Source organism: Gobius niger (genome assembly GCF_951799975.1).
Source record: "Gobius niger genome assembly, chromosome: 19".
Taxonomy (NCBI): domain Eukaryota; kingdom Metazoa; phylum Chordata; class Actinopteri; order Gobiiformes; family Gobiidae; genus Gobius; species Gobius niger.
Genome location: NC_136870.1, coordinates 10,276,942 through 10,288,981, shown reverse-complemented (window position 1 = coordinate 10,288,981; position 12,040 = coordinate 10,276,942). Strand labels below are relative to the sequence as shown.

The window sequence follows — 12,040 nt, the reverse complement described above, 5'->3', positions numbered from 1 at the left end:
CTGTCTCCGGCTGCATGAACGAGCCTCGACTCACTACAAGCCTGAACTTCTCCGCTGCGTCTCTGCCATAGCTCCACTCAGCGCTAGGCTACGTCTGTAGCAGCAGAAGCGTAGGATGTAATCAATGCCACATGTTTCATCCGAACGGGACGGGGATTTTCACTCTCGACACTATGGACTTTTTCTTTCGTTAGCTCTCACCGACTTGCCTCGCAAAAATAGAACTTAACAGTAAGTCGTTTACTACTTTTTTCAGTCAGTGGATGTCCTTTTATTGCATTTTATTGGACTTAATGAAGCAATGGAGAAAAGAGAGAGAAAAAATAGGCTTTATGCGCACAAATGGATGGAGTGCTCGCTTGTCATTCCTCCTCGCAAAACGATATGTGCCGGGTTGTAGATAATGTTTACTCAATTCCAACACTGACCATTAACAATGATAAGCATAACAATGGTATTTGTGTGATGTGTATTTATTTATTATTTAATAAAAGCACTTGGAAGAAAATGTTCAAAAATAATTTATAACAGACACAAAATTAAGCTCGGTTCTTGTGTCAAAGATGAAGCATCCATGCACTTATTTACGCACTAAGACCATGAGCATGTGATTTGACTATTATAATAATTAATACATTTTGCTGGCTATATACTCCACTGAGACCTTTCTGATAAATGCTCACGAGATACTTTGTCTGTAGGCTAAGAGTTTACGCGGTGGTAGTCTGATTTTAGAGGGTTCTAGTGAGCGTACGCGCGCTGCGTGTGTGTGTGTCTGTGTCAGAGATGGGGCTTTCAAAGTCTGCTGCAAAGCAGTTGGAAGCGTCAATGCACGATGCCACCAATGCAATGGAAAGGACAATTAGATCTTTTATTTTTAATGTACAGCGTGTACATATTGAGGAGAAGCTTGTCATGCAATGAGGTTTGAATTCGGCTTGGTAAATGTTAATTTAGATAGTCCTTGTTGATGTCGAATAGGCTATAATGTGTTTTTTGAATTAAAAATCTGAAAACGTGTAGACAACTGTCAGAATAGAGTGGTTTATGCTCGATGTCCCAGGAAGAAAAGCTATTGTTTCTCACTCGTGGCCACTCACGAGAGTCCATCATGGCTCGCATGCAGCTTTAACTCCGCGCACGGGTTTCTTTTCGAGCTTTTTAATTTTGTATTTATTATTATTGTTATTATTATTAATTTCTGTCTCCTGAAATAGCCTAATGAATAATTGGCTACTCGGTCAATAATAATAATAACAATAACAATAACTAACAATAATAATAATAACAATAATAATAATTGTAAATAGGCTATAATATTATTAATTAGGTTTGTGTTAAGGTTGAATTTCACACACACACACACACACGCGCGCGCGCGCGCACACACACACACACACACACACACACACACACACACACACACACACACACACACACACACACACACACACTGAGACACTGCAGTGTCCAAAACTTTGTGTTGATAAGTGAATGTGAGCGTTTATGGTTTTAGAAAAAGCATTTTGCGTGTCTTGATCGTGCCTGTTCTATCAACGTGTTGTGATGTTTTCAGTGTCGGTGGTTTAGCTCTTCCTTGGTATTGCATTCATGCTTTGACAGTACATGGACGTCCTGTGTTTCTAAAGGCCTAAAGATCGTGTGCTGAGGTGTGTTACGAGGGGACACAAACTCACCCTTTCTGTGCCTCGCGGTGAGCGTCACCGGAGTGAATAACTTGAGCTGTAAAGTACATACAGTCCGTAGTTTGTGGACTATTTTACTGTTTTGTTTTTGTCAAAGGCTTTGGCACTGAAACATAAAGGTGATGTGATTTGTATTTGTGATTAGGCTGCACCAGCGTCTGCTGCGCGCAGTGAAGCAGAGATGCATATTTCTGCTATTGTCAGAAGGCGAGGACCATGCTGCTGACCCTGCAGGAGCTGACACAAATAGCTGTTTCATTGTAACTCTAATTATTAAGCAGAATTAGAAATGTTGAACAGTGCGTTCAGCCGGTTTCGAACTAAATGAAGATTATAGGCTATAATCTAAAACGAGTCATACACACAGTGTGCAGCGTTCTCAAACGTACTCAAAACACGCTGAAGACATTTCAACCTAAGTCAGTCATATACGTTAAATAGGGTCATGATTTGGTTTTCTGAAAGGGAACTTCTGACGTGTGTGTCTTCTTGACATGTCCTTTACTGAGCGTATTGCCTCACATTTCTCAGCCACGCTGTCCATCTACCCAGGCTCTGATAAGGGTAAGGAGTGCTATGATCGTTGTGCGTCGAGTTTACTTGTTGTTTGGACAAACTATGGGGAGATTCTGTTGGGTCAACGTGTTTCCCTTGGAAAACTTGGTGCCCCTTTTGAATTGAGAGATAGCTGCTTGTGACGCATTGGGTCGGGCGCGTAGTGCGAACACAGTTTTATGTGCTGCAGCTCAGCTGATTAACTCTTTCTTCGGTATTACACTCCTTTATTTCCAGGCTTTGACATGTCCTCTCTCTTTTGTAGGACATGAAGGGCTCGGAGTTTGTGCCCTGCAAAGCCAAAACTCCATTCGAAGTGAGTGGACGCCGAAGTTCATAAAAGGGATTATTTGCATTTCGGTGCCTGAGACCTTCGGTGCCTCTGGATTTTTCTTTGGATTTGGGATTTATCGTTTCTCGCGGGGATGGAAAGCCGAGATTTTGCGCCTCCACACCACCTTCTGACGGAGCGCAGCGCTTTGGTTCACAGCGCCGCGTCTCGGTTGGCACCAAACGGCCACGGCTCCATGCAGCACCCCGCGCACTTTCAGCCTGGAAAATACTACTCATCCCACCTCTCAATGGCTCCGCATTCAGGTTAGTAATGCCTCTTTATTCTTTGAATGACACATCGTGGAAAAAACATACATTTAGATGTAGACATTGATTGAACTAAGATTCGACTTATTTATTTTATTTTTTATTTTTTAACACTTTTTACTTATAACCACTGTGTAAAAAGAAAGACACCGCTGACGCATCTTTTATTATTAGCTGCTATGTTTACTATTAGGCTATTATAGACTGTATTATCACTCGACAGCTATTGTGTAGAATCCGATCATTTCGGGCTTGTTTGTCATTAGGGTTTGGACTTTCCGGTCGCTAACATTGGTGTCCTGCTGTAGTTGCAGCACTGCACTGCTCTGCGTGTTTGTCCTGGTTTAAACGGGGGTCGTGGCAGTGGTGGGGGGCGCAGGCTAATAGAGGTGCGGGTAATACCAGAAAATCCGGTTTCTATATTGAGCCGGGACGTGACGGGGTGCGAATGGGTTGACAGTGCATGCATTAGATTTAACAAGTAGCTTTGGTATTCTGCCTCAATGGGGAAGAGGGGGATGGGAAGGTGGGCGTGTGTTCATGCGTGTGTGTTCAGCGAGAAGTATACGAGAAAGAAGGTTTGCTGTAAATCATGCTCTGAACCGGACTCACTGATGAATGTAAACCTGCTCGATGAAGACTCTCATTAATTATCATTTGCAAATGCGGCTTCAGCTTTAAATAGACTCGAGACTGGCTGCGTGAATGATACAGTCATTTGTGTGTGATCTATATTCTCGGGTTCGACCTATTTGCGTATTCATTTGTTTTACGCAATATCTAGTTGAACATTTTAATTGTGGATATTTTGGAATAGATTTTAAAAATTATAATCATTATTATTATTGCTGTTATTGTTGCTATTATTAATATAATGCTTGGTCTATATTTTTGAAACTGTTGTTGCAGCTAAATCCTGTTCTTATGTTTGAAGATAACCATACTTTTCAGCTTACTGCTAATTCTTATGTGCATGTCCACACTATTTTTGTTTGTTTTTGTGCACATTATCTATGTTTTTTCATTTAGGATTCTGTCAGCATCTCTAAACTGCAGAATGTGTTGATGTGACTCTGTGACATGTATTTTGGTCTCATTTCATAGTGGTTGTGTGACGATGAAGGGGGCATAGCACTGTAATGCATAGTGATAATGCTATTGAAATGTATTCAAGTGGGCCTCTCGCTGGGTCTCAAGGTGCGTGACACTGTATTGAGATTCTAGATACCCAGGCTCTCCATGCATGTCCCTGATGGGGTTTTGACTGACATGATGGGCATAGAGCAGCGTTGTTTTGGGCTGGGGGAGGGGTACATGTGCTTGCTCCGAGGTTAGGATGGGGGTTACCTTTATGCTGGCCCCCTTTAGAGATTCGAAGAGCTGCATGCCTGGCCCTAGGCCTCGGAGGGGGTTGATATGATGGGTTTGGCCAAGCAGTGTTTGCTTAAACTGGGTGTATCAATTACAGTAAGAAATCAAGGAAAGTTATCCCTTTCTCTTGTTTCTTCATTTCCCTGAAAAAGCTGCAGCCCATCAATTTACTGCAGCCTCTTATTTAGAGCAGCATGGTGTCTGCTCAGATACGGTCACGCTTGACAAGGTGATAGAATGACAGGCGCATACCAGCGCCATAAGACTTTACCCCATTTGATAAAAGCCTCCAATGATATTACACAGGCGTTTACATTGCTGATGGCTGCACTGGGAAAGCCTTTGTCTCTGCCTTGTCCCTCGCTCCCTCTTCAGTGATTTTGGCCCCTGCCTGCAATTTGCTTTAGCCACAGAGGCACAGGTGTGCAGTGTTATAGAGGGTGTGGTTCAGTCTCTTTTTAAACAGTTGTGTGACTTCCCAGATAGACACTTTTGTTTACATGACTCTGTGTGTGCGTGTGTGTGCGTGTGCGTGTGTTCTTTTTGATCAGTGTTTGTGATTCACTATTCAAAGCACACATAAATTAATACAAATTGTAATCTTTACTTCACTTTTAAACACATTACTATTAGCCACATTTGTGTTGCCCAAAACATCATATTTCATCTACAATCCTGATTTACCTGGCTTGGACATATGACTTGCAAGGTTCTTTATGTCCCTTTTCCATAGAAAACATACACAAAAACGTACAGACCACTGGACTAGCAACACTTTATCACTTCTGTGTCAGGGTTCAATATGTTTTAACAGTTCAAGCAAACAAATCCTTGTCCCCTGCATTAACTGTGCATTCTTCTTATAAATCTACACTTTTATGCGCCATCACTAAGGCTCAGAATATATGACATTGCTATGTTTAATTACACAATAACAAGTGAACAAACATTTGAATGATAGTGAAGAGAGAACCGGGAGGAGGGGGTTTCCACCTGGTTGGTAATCCTGTCAGATTAGCCCCCCCCCCCCCCCCCCCCCCGGCAATGGCCCAACTCCTCAGCCGCTGCAGAGTGAATGAAAGCAGGAGCGACAGAGAGAGAGCTGGATGTGTGTCACTGTGTCTGCACGAGAGATGAGTCAGCAGAGCAGCAGCCTCACAGACACCACAGATACCCAGGGCACAAGGGCCACATCCACCGTGCAGTGTGCAAGACGACCCCCCGTGGGCCCAGACAGCTGGTGGGGCCTGAAGCCAGTCAACGCAGTGAGCAGGGCAAGACTGTAAACTGTCAAATTTAGTCATTTCTGACAAATTCAATCAGAAGAATGCACAATGCTCATTGTGTAACACAGCAACTTAAACCTGAAATGGCCAGAAAGCAGTTGCCTGATATGAGCTGGGACACCACCAGGAGAAACCTCTCTGGTTTGACTATATTGGATGTTGTGTATGAATGAAGCCATTTTGAGAAGTCTGTAAAGCCCTCAAGTTTCCTGTAAACGCTTGGGATTATGGTGTTTTTGGGCCAACCAAAATCAATTCTTGAAATATTTACTAATTATGTAGCACCAAATAGACAAACACATGTCTGTATTACCCTACTCTTGTGTTTTTAGGTGTCGGTGAATATGAATTTTTACCTTAGCAGACAATAGAATTTTAGTGTATTCTAGAAAGGTCATTCTCGCTGTTACCATGTTTGAGCACTGTACAGGGCTGTGTCAATCCAAAATTAAAAGCAGAAATGTAAAGGTGTTGAAACTGATGCATGCATTTGCTTGGAAGACATTTGCTGTGACAACAGAAGACTTTTATCTCATCTCCAGCTCTCTTCCAACATGAGAACAGCTGCTTATTGTCGGTAGCAGTGATATGAAGGGAGTGGGGTGCGTTTGGTTGCGACATCTCGAGGTGTGAACACACAGCACCATCTGATGACTTGGCATGTGAATGGAAAGTGCTAGACTTCCTGTGTCCATGCGTTCCCCTGTCTGTGGACTTGTCATGGTGTCCTCCTTCTGCTTCCCTCTTTCACTTCTCTTTACTTTGTGCTCTGCCCTCTTCTCTATCGATTCCACCTCCTCTTACAGCAGACTCCCATCTCTGCCTAACGTCCAGCTTCACTCATCACTCCTCCTATTTCTGTCTCAATTTCAGTCTGCTTCCTCATTTGTTTCCCCGACTCTACCTCCCTCTCTCACAACCACTCGGCCGGTTGTTAACGGGCCCATCCCAGTGCTACTCGGCCCATTGCCAGCTCAGAAAATCACAAACATTGGCAGATTTGGCAAGAGAGAGTAGGCTTTTACAAACATGTACGTTCAGACGGATCCCAGACGCTCATGCGAGAAGAGCTGCTTATTTGTACACAGGCCCGCCCCCTTTTCCCACTCGGCGAAGATACATCCAGGCCCAGTGCTGAGTGCGGCTCGGTCAGCTGTTTACCCAGAGAAAGCAAAGGTCTGTTTGCGGACCCCATGCACTTGTCTCTCTGTGGTTAAGGTGCACACTAGATTGGGGAAATGTCTTGAAAATGTCGGCGTTCATATTGCCACGTCTGTGAAGGACCTTGTTCATGTGCAAAATACTGAAGTACTACAGTTTTTTTTACACATGCACTTAGAGCAGGAGAATAGCCGTCTACAGCAGCCACAGTTCAGACGTGTGCATGTTTGTAAAGAGCTCACTGGACCTTCAATAGCAAATGTGAGGAAAATTACATACATATATACTGTGGTAGTGGTTGTTTGAACCATAGTGGTATGGAGGTCTTCCCTGGTGCTGGAAGGAAAAATCGTATTCAAAATCTCCATTGATTTTTTAAAACAATAATCACTATGAAACTTTTAAAAGAATGAATGGCTGTGTTATGCATAGACCACAATTTGAGACTGAAGATTTATTCAAGTCTTTTATATCCGAAAAGTATTTTGCCATATTTTCAAATATTTGGCTTTTTTAAATGTATCCTTTATACACGTTTGTCCTTTGTCAATGTCTCATTTGAAAGAGAGACCTGTTTCAAACATACAAATTATAAACCACACACATACAAATGTTTCACAAATACAATAAAACATGACAAACATATTCTGTTTAAAACAGCAAATTCCTACAGACACATTTTGTAGACCTTTTAATAAAACTCTAAATTCTCAAAGTGACCAGGCTGGACAGCCTCAGGTCCTGCCGAAGCGTGTTCCAGCCGGAGGGACCTGAGAAGGAAATAATCTTTCTTGTAAAACATCCATGCTATGGTCAGTAGTTAGCACATTGCTTAATAGCCTCCGTTGTGCTTTTAAAGTTTTGATATTTGAGTTTTCTGTGGAGATCATTCCATAGAGATCATGAATGGGATTTTTACTCCCAGCACTGGGCGGAGCCTTGACTGTTGAGCTCCATGGGTGTGTACGTTTGTAAATGCTCTACACACCTCATAATGTTGAATTTCCATTTTGCGTTCTTCATGATATTTTATTTAAAGAAAAACAAAAAAACAACAACATCCAAATACAAAAATACATATTTTAGCTGCCTGGGCTGACACAAGAATTGAACTGAAATCATTTTAAATGTATGTTATAAGACAGCCTAATATAGTTTATTGCTTAGGACATCTAGCATTTAGGAAAAAACGTGTCCTCACCTCAAATAATGGTCAGAGCTCATTTGGGCCACTCTTGTTCACTGTTTTTTATGGCGTTCTTCAGGGGTCAAGGCAGCATGTCTGTGACATCACTTGGCAGGGACAGACATGATGTCACAGTCTGGCCTCATCGTCAGGTCTCCACCTCCTGCCACAGCGACACCTGAAGATGACCTCTGCTTAGCTGCGCCACTCGCTTTTTACTTGGCTGTTCTCGGCATTTCGACTCTGTTTGACTCATTCATATTGTAATAGCCTCTATTCAGGCGGCTCTGTGTCCAGTTTGTTTTGCTGTCAGGCCGCTCAGATTGATGGAGGGCCTGTGCAGGTTCATCTGGAGGTGAGGTTAAAGAAGGGCCCCGGCACCTCGGCTCGCCCACAGCTAAACACTCGAAGTGGTCCAGTTGAACAGATTGCCACGCAGGACAGTTAATGTGCTCCTAAATAGGAAATAGATTTCATATCTTTGTGCGACGTGTGAAGCAGGAAGCGAGGGAAGCAGCTGCGTGGAACAGCATGGATGGTTACACAGTGGCACACATGAAAGCTTTAAGTGTATTCAGGAGCCTTCGTTGAATATACATGGAGCCGTGCGCTGATCCCCACAACACCAAGAATGACTACAAGAAAGAGAGGGAGAGGGGGGAGAAAAAACAACAACAAAGATCCGTCATCAGTCATTCATGGCTAATCAGTCTCGTGGGACGGGCACACACACACACACACACTCTCACACACACACACACACACACACACACACACACACACACACACACACACACACACACACACACACACACACATGAGGTGCAGGGTCCTAATCCTACTGGGACAGGGACTGTGGAGCCTGTCTACTTTTTGGATCTGGGCTGATTAGAAGCACAGCTCTGTCTCGAGCAGGCCTGTCTCATCGCCGCAGTATCTTTGATTGCTCGTAAAGAGTCTCTTCTCTGTCCTTCCATTTTCCTCTGTTGTCTCTTTAATAAGCCCTACTGTTTTTCTCCCGTGCGTTTTGATGTGTGTTTTTGTAATGTTTGGAAGTGCATGCATTATGTAGAGACGTCTTTTAGAGTAGCACTTATGCGTGGGTCCAATATGTGCAATGGCTTTACCTCATTTCACACGCCGACTTTCATAGGAGTGTCTTGTGTTGCATTTGCTTCATGACTATTAGAGGAGTAAAAAGACATAGGTCATCAGCAAGTTAGGCTATCGGCTGAGTGAACAACAAAATGTGCTATGAAGCAATTATCAAATAGTAATTTGTTTTTTAATATCAATATTTTGGAGCTAATGTGTTTTGTGTGTGTGTATGTGTGTGTGTGTGTGTGTGAGTGTGTGTGAGTAAGAGAGAGAGAGACTTAAATGGTTCCAAATATGAAGGAATTTTCTTCATAAACATAGTATATGCCAGTGATGTTTTTTGCCTGCGCCTCTCATGTACTTTTTATCATTTATCATTTATTTCTAATTTTAAATATATTCGCTGACACAATTATCATGACACTAAAGGATCTACAGTAACCTGAAACTTTAAAAACTTTTAATTCCACATTTTAAGCACTTAGTTGTAAAAGTTCATACAAGTACTGAATAATTGTGAATTATCATAATTATTTTGTTTTGATTTATTGTAGTGTACCACTCCAAACACTCTTAAAATCAGCTCATAACGAGAGTAAAATGTCGGCGCTGCACAAGAGTTGTGTTAAGCTTCATTTGATTTGGTCGACTTCTGTTTCTGTCTTTTTTTTATTTTTTTTATTAAAGATTTATTCCCAATTTCCTTTTTTGCCACCCCCCTCCTCCTCCTCTCCACCCCCGCCCTTATTTCTTCTCTGTGGAGCTGCAATAATCTTTTATTCCTGTGTAAATATTAGAACAGTGAAGGCATATAAAGAAGGGAAAGCTGTAATAAGGTCACACTGGATTCTCACCTGCTTTCTTTCCCTCATCCTCCTCTTTGGTTCTCTCTTCCTCCTTCCCTCGCTCTCGGCCGCATAGACACACAGCGCCCGCCACACACCGCTGACACCTGCACGCCGAGCCGTTGAGGGTCTAATTTAAGTAAAGTGCTTCTCAAGGAACCACAAGCCCTCAGCGCTGATGGAGGCTCACTCTGTGGGTCTGAAGGCAGCTCGGCCCATGCAACATGCTGTAGTGATAATTGGAGATCTGATGTGTTTGATCTGTTGTCCTGCTCAAGGACACGAGGCACGCTGCTGGCCCACATTTGAATTTGAAGTGCGGCGCTGGTTGATACTGCGGAGGTGTGTTTGTTTCCACTGGAGTCGGAGCTAACTTTAGATGAAGCAGGAGGCGAGACGCGCCGTGGCTTCAAATCTGTGGATGGATTTATGTAAAAATAGACTTGGCTTTACAATCAAAGCTAGTTAAAGCTCATCAAATCACTCCATTTTCACTTTTTTTAACCAAAGCTTTACATTTGTGTAATTTGCAGATGCATGTTGTATTTCTAAAGGTTTTGCCATTTTTACTTTGGTTAAAAGCACCCGTGTTATGCAGAGTTAAAACTTGCCGTCGCAAATGAAGTGTAATGTTTAAGATTTGTATGTGCATCACGACCAATGAAAACTCAAACCAATCAGCCTTGAACAGTCGTCCTTTGTGCTTATCCCATGGATTATATAGAAATTGAAATGGTATCTCTGTCTATCGCTCCCCTCTTTTTTTCGTAAGGGGGAAATGCTGAGACTGTTTTTTGAGCAATTGAAGAAACACATGTGCGCCATCTTTCAGCTCGTGGCGTGTTTTGTGTTGCTCTCACCTGCTGCTCTCTTTTGTCTTGACCCTAAGGTGTATTTTATCCAGCGGCAGCAGCACTCAGCTTCAAATCATTAAGAAGTCTGTGTTTTTGTGGCTGAGGCCGGACCACGGGCTCAGCCGAGGTGTGTTGGACTGGTGGGACCAGCACAGGTCCCAGAACTAGCTTCTGTAGTGTTTACCACATCTTCAAAGCCTCTCCTCGTGTGGGGGTGGGGCAGAATGGTCAACACTATCTTCCACATACACATGCAAGCAGACAGAATTGCATTACTGGCTTTCACCGCAGGCTTTCCTGAAATATCAGCAACCTTATGCTTTTAATTAAAGTGCGTCTGTGTGTGCCCCTACACACGTATCATTGTTTCATTCTTACCCAAGTGACCCCTTTTCCCAAATTTCCCAGTTTTCGTTGGTGTAACATGGAAAAACTTACTCTGACAGCCCCCTCTCCCTTCTTCCGGCTTCCCAAGAATCCCTCATCTTGTAGTGTTTAGGCTGGCCTTGACCATATATAGCGCTTCCTGCCGCCGTGGGTGGGTGGGTTTGATGCGGCCAAAAAGGCTGTGGTCAGAAGTAGGAACATTTTTACTTGTTAGTCAGAGTTTACTGGAGCATTTGCAGATGGAAAACTCTGAAGAGCCGTGGACTTTTTTCAGCTTGTTTGAGACAAGGTGCAGCGTGCTTTTTCTTTCGAGCTCTTGTTTAGCAGAAGCCGAGACGGTCTGTGTGTAGACGATCCAGTAGCCAGTCCACAGCCTGGGAGTCTGAGCTGCGCTCTTCATAGTCGGCTGATTTATGCGCCTCACAGGGAAATCTCTCATTTGTAGCTCTTTCATCTCATTTTTCTGCTGCGCTCTTCCTCTCTCCTGCCTCTGTCCTCTCTCTTCTTGTGTGCCGTAATGTGATTCAGTGCAGCCGCTTGTCCCAGGCGACATGCCATGCTTTGCTTGCACACCCTGCTCCCTCCAACATGAATGAGTCAAGAGGAATCGTTGATGAATAATAAGATAGAGCAGAAGGAAAATGCTATCTGGATCTAGTCGAGCAAAAGTAGTCCTTTTCTCCCCTGAACGTACTGTGTGTAAGCGGCGCTTACTCACACATTCAATGTGTTTATGTCCCCAGTGCCATAATGCTTTTATGGACCTGTGTGCCGAGGTGTGTGTGTGTTTGAGTAGCCCTGTCACTTGTGCAATTCTGTGGTGTCAAAACAGATCAGAAAGGTCTGGCTTGACTCCTGACCCTTCATAGTCACACACAAACTCGCAGACGGAGGCGAGGTGCCAGGTCTCGGTGGTTGGAGGCTTATGAAAGGGTCGTACTGACGAGAGGTTGCCAAGTGTATGGCAATAAGCGTAACAGCCAAGCTAACG

General features: G+C 43.4%; 1 protein-coding gene across 2 annotated transcripts in view; it reads left to right on the top strand.

The window, feature by feature from the left end:
* bahcc1b (BAH domain and coiled-coil containing 1b) overlaps positions 1-12,040 on the top strand; it is a 38,085-nt gene continuing 26,045 nt past the window's right edge. For both annotated transcript variants that reach the window (XM_079576915.1, XM_079576914.1), the window contains exons 1-2: positions 1-231; positions 2,527-2,858. In XM_079576915.1, coding sequence (XP_079433041.1) covers positions 2,687-2,858 — 172 coding nt within the window. In that variant the 5' untranslated portion in view covers positions 1-231; positions 2,527-2,686. The remainder of the gene's footprint in view (positions 232-2,526; positions 2,859-12,040) is intronic.